General features: G+C 34.0%; 1 protein-coding gene across 1 annotated transcript; it reads right to left on the reverse strand.

Moving 5' to 3' along the window:
• Positions 1-2,157: 2,157 nt before the first annotated feature.
• LOC143232063 (galactoside alpha-(1,2)-fucosyltransferase 2-like) lies at positions 2,158-12,902 on the reverse strand. The gene is made up of 3 exons (XM_076467095.1): positions 12,809-12,902; positions 8,588-8,871; positions 2,158-3,165 (listed from the first exon to the last, which is right to left on the reverse strand). Exons 2-3 carry the CDS (start codon positions 8,817-8,819, stop codon positions 2,342-2,344), a joined length of 1,056 nt encoding a protein of 351 aa, XP_076323210.1. The 5' UTR covers positions 8,820-8,871; positions 12,809-12,902; the 3' UTR covers positions 2,158-2,341.
• Between the last annotated feature and the right edge of the window lie 920 nt (positions 12,903-13,822).

The raw sequence follows: 13,822 nt of genomic DNA on the forward strand, positions 1-13,822 counted from the left end.
CATTATGTAAAACACAGGAAAGACTGAAAGCATAATTAAGGACAGCTAGAATTAAATAAGTGGAAAAATTATGGTCAGTAAAGGTAATAAAAAAGATCCATAATTTTACCACAGTAGAATTTAAATAAGAATTACAAATTATACAAGATAGTTTCTTAAAAATGAAACACATGGTGAACAAAATAGAGATTCATGTATATCAGTGCATGAAAATAGTAAGGAATGAGTACAGAATAAATTCAAACAAAATTTGAAGCAATTCCATATGAAAGAATAACTTGAACACTAAATAGGGTTAAAGTATATATATATATATATAATTCAAAATAAAGCTTACGACAGACTCAAAATCACTTAAAAAGAAGGCCAGGCTTTCCATAACAAGAACTACAAATGTTAATTTTTTCCTTTATTTATGTAATGGCGGATTATTAAGACCGCCGTTTTACCTTCATTTTCCGTCGTCATGAGGCCTCGCGTGGCTTGGTTGTTAAGGTGCACGACTCGCATTCTGTGGGTCGCGGGCTCGAATCCCTGTTGCCTAATATGCCTACCTATTCGGGCGTGGGGACATTATAACGTACGATCAATCCAAGTATTCTTTGGTGAAAGAGTATTTCACGAGTTAGTAGTGTATGGTGTTGACTACTCGCTTTCCCTTTAGTGTATACTGCTAAATTAGGGACGGCTAGCACAACCAGCCTTTGTTTAGCTACACGCGAAATTCAAAACAAACTATCGTTGCGTGATTGCCTTAAACGGGAAACATCTCTATGCTGATGAGTTTTTCTGTGTTGCAGAATCATATAACAACTATTCAGAGAATAGTTTGCTTTTTAGTAAGATCAAAATATTTCCAGCTTCCCCAGTAAGGCAGTGGTAAGTCTTCGAACTTATAACGTTAAATCAGGGGCTCGACTCCCCAGTGTTCCTTAAAGAATTTCATCTTTTCTTCACAGTGAGAGTAAAGATCGAGAACCGCATAAATCTTTTCAAAAGACCCAAAGGTTGGCGACCTCTGCTATAGGCAATCAAAATTTGAAAAAAAAAGTGCAAAATTTAAATGGAAAACTGCATAAGAATTCATAAATTTTGCACGATTATGCAATGCTTCTTCTGTGTTTAATATCTCTGGTAATTCAAACATGTAAATCATTTAGACATAAGGATATTAAAAAAAATTAAGAGTGAAATACTTTTAATATTGGTGATTTAAGTGTATAGATAAATTACACTTTTATGTTTTTATTTCATTTTACTTACAAAATACTTGATGCACTAAATTAAAAGTATTTACTCTTAATTTAGTGCATCAAGTATTTTGTAAGTAAAATGAAATAAAAACATAAAAGTGTAATTTATCTATACACTTAAATCACCAATATACAATTCTGTATTACAATACCACTAACATACTGTAATTTTATTTGAAAAGTATTAAAATCATATTGTATGTTTGCTGTCTCTCAATAAAAAAAAAAGGCATATTATAAATTATACAGTAAACCTGTCTAATCCGGAAACTTCAGTGGAGCGTAAACCTGTACAAGCCGGAAATATCAAAATTTTGCAGCATTATCTTGAGGTTTCTCTTACAAAAGGCCCTCTATATGGCAGAACTTGGGTAACGCGGAAGGAAAATTATCTTTCACCAACCTCATCTATCAACAAGTAAGATTAGAACCTGAGTAAGGCGAAAAAAAGGTTTTTGATTAAATATTAATAAATTCTTGTTTAATTAAAATATAATTTGTTTAAATATTAATAAATTCTCGGACATTTTGTTACAGAAGTATTGGTTAATATTTCTGTTCTTTTTTCTGTCGTCATTATTTTTGCAGTTAAATTATATTCATGATTTGTAGAAATATATTTGTCTTTTAAGTGCAAAATTCTACTCTTCAAATAATTCTTACGAAAAAATAAATTCTTATCTTCCCTAATTTTAAAATTTAGGGAAAATTTCCCATAGGTAATAGGTAAAAGTGAAAATCCGCGCTGTTTCACAAATTTAAGGAAGAATCAACTTCCTGTGGAATGGAAAGCGAATAATAAAGCGTGAATGACAAGTGCTATATTTGAGGAATTTTTGAACAAATTAAACAAAAGAATTGAACAAGAAAATAGGAATATTCTACTTTTCCTAGATAATGCAACTTCACACATTTCACTTATTTAGATAAGGTTTCAAATATTTATTTTATTTCGATATAATTGATTTTGATCTTTACAATAATGTTTGTTAAATTTCTAATTTATAAACAACCAGCCAATGAAAAAATTGCCAAAAATTAAGCTTAGTTATAAGAACAACACTGAAAGTAAGTGTGAATTGACGGACTCACGACATGCCAATCCACTCAGGAACGTACATTAATTCATATGGATTCAACTTGAGGTAGAAGTGATTCGGAGGAAAAGGTTTAAAATAAATAGTTTCTCCTCCAGCTAAGTATCCTGCCCAACGTCCAAATGTACCTTTTGTTATGATGCTGTGGTTACATTTGGACAATACTGCCATGTCGTGAGCAGGAGATGGAGGATTTGGAGTAATGACTACTTTAGGGTGTTTTAAGTTTTCCTTGCACCATTTCCGATCATCACTTACGACAATAAAAGTTACATTTCTATATTTAGATATGAAATAGCTCATGGACTTATTGAAAAAATTTGTACCTGGAAGAGAGGCACCGTACTTTAATAATACCTTATTCATATCTGTTCTTCTGACGTGAATTCCAACAAATGTGTCTATACGAGGGAATTTTTGTCGTATTTTATGTAACACCGAGTCGGCGTAATGATCAATTGGATCAATGAACCGAAATTCCCGTTTTATTTCATACCTGACAAAATCATAAAATGTTGGTGAGTTTGGGGTTTTATGTCCTCTCAAAATAACAACTTGTTTCGGTATTGTGACATCACTTGAACGTATATATCTGCCAATTTTGTATGCAGGAAGGCTATAGTTCGTTTCAGAGAGGCTTTCAGTCGCAGGTACAGACATTTTAAAATACCGACCAATATACGTAGCAGTATATGGCTGAAGAACAGGTTTCCTGTTGTTAAGACGAGCTAAGCCGTACAAAGTTGCAAATGTTCCCATCTGGTTTCCTAGACGACCTCTATTAGATATAATTGTAAGTGGCAATTTTTCTTCACCTATAAAGAGAAAAAAATCTTATGATAAATCTAGAATTTTTATTAATTACATATCTTAACAAAAAAGTAAAAGTTGGAGAGAAACTCATGATTCTTCATTTACAGACCTAGAAGCTCGTGTGACAGGAGTGAGACTTCTAAAATTCACAATTTGCGTCTCATTGCTACATAAACGACATCTCATTTTGGAACCATGATGCACTATAAGAGTGACAGTCAAAACCCACAAGGCCTGCTATGACCAAGTGATTAGGGAACTCTACTCGCAATCTGCGGATCGCGGGTTTAAATCCCCGTCCCACGAAAAATGTTTGTCCTTTCAGCCAAGGAGACAATAACATGTCACGGTCAATCCCAATATTAGTTGGTAAAAGAGTAGTCCAAGAGTTGGTGGTGATTAGCTGCCTTCCCTCTAATCTTACACTGCTGAATTAGTTACGAATAGCGCGGCTAACCTTCGTGTAGCTTTGCGCGAAATTCAAATGAAAAATAATTTAATATTAGTTGGTAAAAGAGTAGTCCAAGAGTTGGTGGTGATTAGCTGCATTCCCTCTAGTCTTACACTGCTGAATTAGTTACGAATAGCGCAGCTAACCTTTGTGTAGCTTTGCGCGAAATTCAAATAAAAAATAATTCCCACTATTCGATTAAACCAAATTATCGCATGAACCTGTTCTTGGCGGTATTGATTTGTTGCCTTCCTTCTACTCTATTAATGCAAAATTATAGACGGGTATGCGCTAATAGGTGATGTGTAGCTTTGCGCATACATTATTAAACAATGAAACAAATGCAAAGAAATCAGTTACATAAATATATTTTGCTATTTTTATCACCTAAAGTAATTTATTACCTTTCTTAAAGTATAAAACTTATATTAATCTTTCTCGTCGTATTGGACAAGATACACTACATGGCCAAAAGTATGTGGACACTCTTTCTAATTAGTGGGTTTGGCTATTTCAGTCACACCCATTGCTAATAGGTACATAAAATCAAGCATACAGCCATGCAATCTCCATAGATAAAGATTGGCAGTAGAATGTGTCGTACTGAAGAGCTCAGTGACTTTTAACGTGGTACTGTCGTAGGATGACACCTTTCCAACAAGTCAGTTCGTAAAATTTCTGCCCTGCTAGAGCTGGTTCGGTCATCTGTAAGTGCTGTTATTGCAAAGTGGAAACGTTTAGGAGCAACAACAGCTCAACCACGAAGCGGTAGGCCACACAAGCTTACAGAACGGGACTGCCGAGTGCTGAAGCGCGTAAAAATCGTCTGTCCACAGTTGCAACACTCAGTATCGAGTTCCAAACTGTCTCTGGAAGCAACATCAGCACAAGAACTGTTCGTCGGGAGCTTTATGAAATGGGTTTCCATGGCCAAGCAGCCGCACACAAGCCAAAGATCACAATGCACTATGCCAAGCGTTGGCTGGAATGGTGTAAATCACACTGCCATTGGACTCTGGAGCAGTGAAAACGCGTTCTCTGGAGTGATAACTCACGCTTAACTATCTGCCAGTATGACAGACAAATATGGGTTTGATGAATGACAGGAGAATGCTACCTGCCTGAATGCATAGTGCCAACTGTAAAGTTTTGTGGAGGAGGAATAATGGTCTGGGGCTGTTTTTAATGGTTTGAGCTAGGCTCCTTATTTCCAATGAAGGGAAATTTTAATGTTATAGCATACAATGACATTCTGGAGAATTGTGTGCTTCCAACTTTGTGGCAACACTTTGGGGAAGGCTTTTTGTTTCAGAATGACAAAGCTCCCGTGCACAAAGCAAGGTCCATAAAGACATGGTTTATCGAGGTTGGTGTGGAAGAACTTGACTAGCCTGCACAGAACCCTGACCTCAACCCCACCGAACACCTTTGGGATAAACTGAAACGCCGACTGTGAGCCAGGCCTTCTCACCCGACATCAGTGCTCGACCTCACTAATGCTGTTGTGGCTGAATAGGAGCGAATATCCGCAGCCATGTTCCAAAATATAGTGAAAAACCTTCCCAGAAGATTGGAGGCTGTTACAGAAGCAAAGGGGAAAGCAACTCCATATTAATGTCTAAGGTTTTGGAATGAGATGTTCAACAAGCACATATGAGTGTGATGGTTAGGTGTCCACTTCGGTCTTATGCCATCACCTTAAATTAAAAAACAACAACAAATCAAACTTTTCAAAATGATAATTATTTTTGAGAGTCTCAACATATTTTATATAGATACCGACTTCTACGTGTTAAAACTAACCATAACTGTTTTGGTAGTTTATAATATGCACTACTGAGTCACATCATTCTAACAAAAAAAAAGTTCAAAAACATCACAATAAAAAATTAAGGCGTTGCAGTCTATTTTTTTGGAAAAATATTTTGTTGTCAAATCTTGAAAATGAGATAGCTATAAAGAGTGAAAAATTCATGTCATAGTGTGTTGTGAATCTAAGGCTGTCGAGAATCAGTGACTCTAAATCCTTTGAAGCACTAAATATGATAAGATTTTGGAATCTTTCAATATTGTTACGTTTTGGTTTGAATGACTGCATGATTTGCGAACATATTGTAAACATACATTCATTTCCAAAAACCAGTTAAAGGTTCTGCAAGCTGTAACGATATAACAGTGTATATTGAGATTTCGGTGTTGTTTTCATAAACTAGGTCATGCTCATTAATATTAAGTCGTAACAAGAATTATTCTCAGTTGTTTTCATGTTTGAGCAAATTTATTACGAATAGATGTATTCACTGAAATGGTCGAAATATGATATTTATCTTCACAGCCATAAATATGGTGGCTCAACAAAGGCTGTTGCAGGTGCCATAAAATAGGCGGTGCAGTTTTCAATTGTGGGAAACTATATTATTTAACATGTAAAAGTTATGGCTATTTCACTCTACTTATATGCAGTCATTCTGATATACCTACAAATATTGCTTCGCAAAATGAGAAAGACGTACTGAAGCATAGTAAATTGTGGTCTTGTAATACATAGGACATAATTTTAGTGCAGTTACAATGAAAAAAACCTTTACAGGTAAGTTTTAAGTAAATAATGTTTTTCTACACTATTTGTGTAATTTCATGTAGTGTGTGAATCAAAACATTACTGGTCACAATGCTTGTAACCAAATCCTCTTTTTAGAGCACTTTCCTACAATGGATAGTTGAAGTTTTTCAACTCACTACGCTGAGTTTAGTGAGTGGATTTGTTCCCTCTGCCCGAGTAGTACTATCTGAATTAATGTCACCGCGGAAGATCGTTCGTGACAGTTGCGACAACAGTTAGTTGTTGCATGTGTATGTTGTTCTTTCAGTTGGCAGTTGTTCGAGCTGCTGGATTACCATTCCACGTGGAAAATAATACCACTTGATTCTAGTTGAACGACACATGACGGTAAAGTAACAACGTCTGATGGCGCACCTGTGGAACGCATCTGTTACTGTGAAAGTGGTAGCTGGAGGCTGACAATCATGTAGCATTAAATAAGCTTTCTCTTGGGACCTGATGACTTCTGGTTTTACATCTCGTTTTGTTCTTTAATTAATAAATTGTTTTTGTTTGTCTTTTACGCCGTGTCTTTTTCCTTTCTTTTCATTTGCAACAAATTACTATACTTTCCCTTCTGCATACTAAAGCCACAAATCTCCAGCCATTGGAAAATAATCAGATAGCTGTTTGCTTGTCTGTTCCTTAGAAGACGCATAATAATATGTGAATATACTTTTCTGAATGGAAAACGGATATGAAGTGCCAAGAAGTGGAAAGTAATACTCTAGTCACTTTGTTCATGATATTTGACACGACTGTAACAGATGTTTAAATATGATGGAAAGACAAATGTTTGACCTAAATCTGGTACACCCAGGCGTCAGTAAAGGTAGTCTAGTCAAGAGCATCAAGTGCCAAACAGAATTTTAAGGGAGAGTAGCATAATCAGCAGAAAAAAGAATGGTATACCCAATTTGTTTTGTTTTAGGTTAAGCACAAACTACACAATGGGTTATCTGTGCTCTGCTCACCACGGGCATCGAAACCCTGTTTCTAGCACTGTAGACATACCACTTTGCCACTGAGTGTGCTGTTATACCTAATTTTTTTTTCGAAAATTACGTAAATTGAAATCTGCAAGCATCCACAAACACCGGTGAAAGTTTCAAGATTTGGAGATTTAAGTTACCTTTAAGTATTTTCGTCAATTTATTTTCATTCATCCATTCCGCCTACGAGTTGATCATTTCATTTATTATGACACATGTGAATACAATTAATAATAAACCAAAAAATTATTTTAGGTGGGCATTTTAAAAAACTAGCATAAAATACTTGCGTTTCGAAGGAATAAAATGTCCCTTCATAATTCACATAAGCCCTATTGTATCTACCAAGATCCTCTGTTTTTCCGTGTAGTTACCCCAAGGGGGTCCGTACCTCAGCAAGAACCCCATTAGGTATCTGAGCAAGTATGCAAAGTTTGATTCTGCTAGCTTGTAGATGGGGTTAAGAAAACAGTTTGAATCGTGGTATTCCCTTGGTCCCGAAGGGATCCATGGTCACAGAATCTGATACCAGATTATGATTCAGCGACTTTGAAAAGTCTATTCCTAGACCATCACCATGCTTGGTTGACATCTGGACCCATTTTAGATCCTCTTGGCACTACTGTGATGGTTAGGAAGCAATATAAATAAGAACATCCCTGATTCATTTGCTAAGTTTGGTTCTGCTATCTTCAAAACTATGAAAGAACTATGCAGACAAACAAAAAATGTGTAAATATATTCATGAACAACATTGATTAATATAGAATAATAATTTCATTATACATATTAGGTTTATTACGCTAAAAACAGGGTTTCGAAACCCACGGTAGAAACACACAGATAGTCAGTTGTTTAGCTTTGTGGTTAGCAACAAACAAACAAACAAATAATATAATTACATGTATTTCTCAGCTTCATTTTTTAGAGTGTCCAAAGTTGTTTCGTTTTTGTGATTTTTCTTTCACATGTGATTACGACAGTTACTTGCATTAGATCTTACTTGTAAGTTTCAATTTCTTATTCATTTTTAATTTAGTTGAAAAGAACATGTACAAATAGCTATATGAGATATAGATACATATTTTCTTTGCTGTTAAAAACTAATCTACCCGTTTGGTGCCCACCACGGATGTCAAAATCCGGATTTTAGCGATATAAAACTTCAGTCTTAATTGCTTATACACGAGGCATTTGTGTATATATGTATGTATCAAACTAATATTTTGAAAATATATTAATCTTAAAATGAAACTACATGAATCAAAATGTACATATTTGTAGCTAATTCAGGTACTTTAGTGAACCATATAAACATTGTTATTTTTGTTTTTTGCTTGAAATTTGTCAGAGACTCAAAGGTTTGTAATAAATTTTACCTGTGTTAGTTCGGTCAAAGGACAAAAGAAATGATGAAGCCTTGATCTCCGATGTATTGACTATTAAATCACCGACGCGTGATTCTACAAGTAATGCCTTGCCTGACGAATTAGACAAGAATGGAACAAGTCGAACTTTAAGCACGCTAATGAAAATCTGTCCAATTGTTAAAATGATTAAAACGACTAATTGTAAAAGAATGAAACAGATGAATACTTTACGATGCGACATATCGTGTGTGGAGTTCAACTTCCGAACGTATCTAAGGGATACAACTGCTACACTGAAATGAATATAAAAGGCTATGTTACATAGGCTGCTATTTATAATACTTCAGTTGAAATAAATAAACAAAGTTTAGTAAACACATAATAAAATTCTAGACACAGAGAAACTACGAGAAATGATTAAACCGTTACTAGCACGTGAAGCCTAATTACACACTCAGTTTATCGAGCTTAGCGTAAGTTAAAAACTCTAGTCAAATTGTAGTGTTATTCAACTTTAAGTCTTCGCATTGGACAATATATACTATTATTTAGTTTAAGTAAATTTGAACATATGTATCAGTAGTGGCTGTAGTCGTATCCATTGTGGAATTCCACGTATGATATACACATTTCAAATACCTTTGACTATGAATTTTCAAATAATAATACGAGTATATTCAATAATAAAACATAGTACGTTGGTTTAATATTTAAGTACACCACCTACTGCACTTACTAAGAAGCTGCTTCAAATTACGTTTTTACGTAGTCGATACTTGTTATGAAAAGTATTTATAATATGTTTTAAAAAGACAGACAAATGTTTTTTTGTCATATTTAATATATTCCTCAAATAAAATTGCATTATTATACTTTTAAATCGTTCCTCGCAATTTCACAGCAATAAGTCTATGTACATATAACGCTAGCACATTGTTAGCATTGTGCATAACTACAAACAAACAAACAATTATAGATCATTTGTTTGTCAATTTAGTATTGTTGCGTAGTTCATCGGTTAAATATTATTACAACAATTAATTAATAATATAACTCATGCTAATTCAGAAAAAGATGACTGCTCTTTCAGTTGAGCTGGGCATGCGCGACCAAAACTATAGTTTACTCCATTATGGCTACGTTTTAAAGAAAATTTCAACAGAAAATAAATGCGTGGTTTCAACTATTTCAACTTGTGCGCACATTACTAGAAAATACTACTGCATATAATGTGGATGCAAAAACAATTTTACCAAATACAGATACTAAGAAATGCTATTACGGAAATAGTCATACACAGCGATCCATCACGCTAATATTAAGGACTATTTAGCTTAAATCAGTCAACGTAAACTATTTAAACAGTTAATACTACCGCAATTATCCTAAGCCAAATAGCTGTTTCAGTGTTTCATCTCTCTTTGTTCATGTACTACAGACAGTACAGGATAAAGATTTAGCCTTCTCTTATTCCTACCTTAAATAGCTACCTGCATTCATAGAAGTGTAACGTGCGAGAATAACAGTCTATATATTTAAATACAAATACACGTGGTTACCTATTAATATCCAAGCATGGCCAGGTGGTGAGGGGCACTCGACTCGCAATTGTTTGTAAAATAGCAGATTTTGTTTGTTTGTTCAGAATTAAGAACAAAGCTAGACAATGAGCTATTTGTGCTCTATCTACCACGGGTATCGAAACCCAGTTTTTAGCAGTGTGAGTCCGTAGACATACTTCTGTGCCACTGGGGTCAAAAGAGTAGGCCTTTCAGCCGTGGGGGCGTTATAATGTGGTGAGAGTCAATCACACTATTCGTTGGTAAAAGATTAGCCCAGAAGTTGGTGGTGGGTGGTGGTTACTAGCTGCCTTCCATCTAGTCTTAATTAGGGACGGCTAGCGCAGTTAACTCTCGTGTAGCTGTGTGCGAAATGAAAAACAAACAAACAGACTATTAATAATTTGTCCAAACATGTTTGCCAGCTGCAAACGCCAGTCAATATTTTTATCCGCTACTCGTACTGAACACTGAAAAAATAATATGCTATATTCAAATATAAAACATTTTCTTCTACACTTTTTTTTGTGAAGCACATTCTCGCACGTTGACATTCGATTGTTAATATTTAACATTTATATAAGAATATTCTCCATTTTTCGGAATCCAAATGTACTAAATAACACAAAACACTGTTATCTAAAGTTTCATAATACTGTTACAAAAATTCATCTGGAACAATAAACCATAAACAATAAACCAATACAACTAAGTAAATGTTAAGTGGTAAAAAAATTTTGTTCCCGCAACATTACATTTCACAAGTATTGTGGAATAGCATTCCTTCGTTATTTGTTACGGCCTGGCGCGTAAGGCGTACGACTCGTAATCCGAGGGTCGCGGGTTCGCGCCCGCGTCGTGCCAAAACATGCTCGCCCTCCCAGCCGTGGGGGCGTTATAATGTGACGGTCAATCCCACTATTCGTTGGTAAAAGAGTAGTCCAAGAGTTGGCGGTGAGTGGTGATGACTAGCTGCCTTCCCTCTAGTCTTACACTGCTAAATTAGGGACGGCTAGCACAGATAGCCCTCGAGTAGCTTTGTGCGAAATTCCAAAAACCAAACCAATCGTTATTTGTTAACTACTGCTATTATGTTTATGTTTTACTACCTCTTTCTCTGTTGTTTAGATGAGCTGTCACTTCAGTTGCCTTACGCATTACGTCACCTTACATATCATTAGAACTGATAACTTATTTTCTTAGTGAGACAACATTACTAACACACGGTGGTACTGAAATTATGGTTGTGGTAACTATAGTAGTATGTTAACCAGCTTGTCACTGTATGTAACTAAGTTAATCACATATTTTTTTTCAGAAGCCAAAAAATCATCCTCCATTGAATTGTAATATCATGTTTTTAACTTACACTTATTCTCGACTGTTGTTCAACTTCAAGCCTAACACTGATTACATCTTCATCCATCGAAAAGATCTGATTCTTGCTTCACAGTTCAGATTCCTACATTATTTCTGGCCTCAGTGAGCATTCAACGTTTATAGAGGTCGGAATTATATAATCCGAAATTTTGGAATGTGCGTATTTTTTTCTTCAAGGTGTTACGTATTATAGTTTATTTCAGACGATTTTCCGATATGTTATTTCAAATAACCGTAAATTTGAAGTTAACTTTAGAAATTAATTAGATATTAGTATGTATCGAATTTTTGACACTTAACGCACACAATTTTCTTCCTTAACACAAATACATTTTATTATACAAACCACAAGAAAATTTATAATGGCAGTTACAACAGATAGTTATAAACTTGTATTGTAGTACTGATAATTTTTTGCAGCGACTCTGTTCTAACAATATTTTTGTTTATTTTGTCCTAGCATTAAATATATATCTTTCTTTTATTTAATACTGACTGCTACATATTAGGCTGCATTCATGTTGCTGTTACTACTCGCTGTTTCTCTTTCGAAATGCTTATGAAATATTAGATTTGACTGTTAACTAAGTAGTTTTATACCATAATAATGTCTACATTCTTACATTTTCACCTAAAGACTTAACATAAATTACACTTTGTTATTCTATATCAAAAATAACTATAAAATGTAACTCAGTTTTACCTCAACATAATGTTTATACATTTTATGCCTTACCTGTAATTATAGGTTAATAGTTTCGTTTTTAGTTTACTTACTGTATAATATTTTACAGATTGTTGTTCTACAATAATATTATTATACATTGGTTTATATCCTAACACTGGTTTTATACTTTGTTACTTTACAACAGTTGTTCTAACTATGATGATATTATTTATGTATTGCTATTCCATTTTATTATTATGGATTAGAAAATTATACTCCTAGTAAGGTGTAATCAAATTTATGAAGAAAACATAGCGTAGATATAGGTAATATCAAAATTCATAAAATTAACGTCAATAATAAATTAACACATTAAATCACTAGTTTACTTACTCTTTCTTTAGTACCGGGCTTTTATACGAAATAAACACCCTTTAACCCGAGTGCTTATGAAAGCGCTCGGGTGAGAGGATTTCTATTTGATTTCTGTCAAAACGTCTTGAATCTAAATGTTTTCTAACATAATGAAGGCTTTTAAATGTAGTTGATTAGGCCTAGTACAAATATGCTAAGAGCTAATTATAAATATTCAATGTAAGAAACTTTTAATCATTAATACAAAACCTTTTGTTGAAATTACTTAATGCTTCATTTTTACCCTGAATATAGTGGTCTTTAGAAATTATTACAGTCACTTGTAGCAGTAACTCTAACGAAACTTCTCAGCACCAATGGCGCGTTTTGAATTACTAATGTTGAATCTCAACGACTTCTTGGTTCAAAGTTCTGATTCAGTAGATAATATGAGTACACCTGATAAGATACTAAAATAATTGTCCAACGTTTAATCTACACTTTCAAAGTCAGTGAAAACAATGTTGTGAAAGCAAAGTTATTTTTGATATTCATCTTGTTAGATATTTTAGTGAAAACTTTACAGTTGGTTAAAGATGTATTCATGTTTCTTACCTAACTGTTGTAGTGATGGCATTATAATTCACTAGCTGATTGTGGTAGAAAATTTCAACTAAGATTTTCCCATTAAATTGAAAAGTAGAATATGATATGTTTTATTTAAGCTGAACTTTGTATACATTGATATTAAGATAGGTGAATATGGTACTTTGTCATTAAGCAAAATATAACCCAAAGGGTTATCTGAACAAGGCGACTCTGAAACTGTGATGAATATTTTGACACTTCAAACTTATGTAAGAAAATATTTTACTAATAAAACCTATCTAAGCTTAACAGTTAATAACTGATATAGTTAAAAATTTCACCCTTCCATGATCCGTATAAAGTATATCTTTATTCAGGTATATTCTCGTAAATTTTCAATCTTTTAATGTAGGTGTTGTGCCTGTAGTATGGCATTACTGGGAATCGAAAGTTGAAAGGCATAAACGTATTTTAATATTTTTATTCAGATGATGCATAACCCAGTATCTAGATATTTTTACATTGTTAATGTGCCTTTCCTCTTCAGTAGAGAAGCACTTCTCTTGGAGTTGTACAACTGCTTATACAAAAATGTAATGAATTACAGTTGTTTTTGTTGTTGTTGCTTCATATGAATGTAAAAACAAATAATTAATGAATTATACGTTGTTGGTTTCTAGTAATGTGCTTTAAAGT

The sequence above is a fragment of the Tachypleus tridentatus genome, chromosome 11 (genome assembly GCF_004210375.1).
Source record: "Tachypleus tridentatus isolate NWPU-2018 chromosome 11, ASM421037v1, whole genome shotgun sequence".
In the NCBI taxonomy this organism is placed as follows: domain Eukaryota; kingdom Metazoa; phylum Arthropoda; class Merostomata; order Xiphosura; family Limulidae; genus Tachypleus; species Tachypleus tridentatus.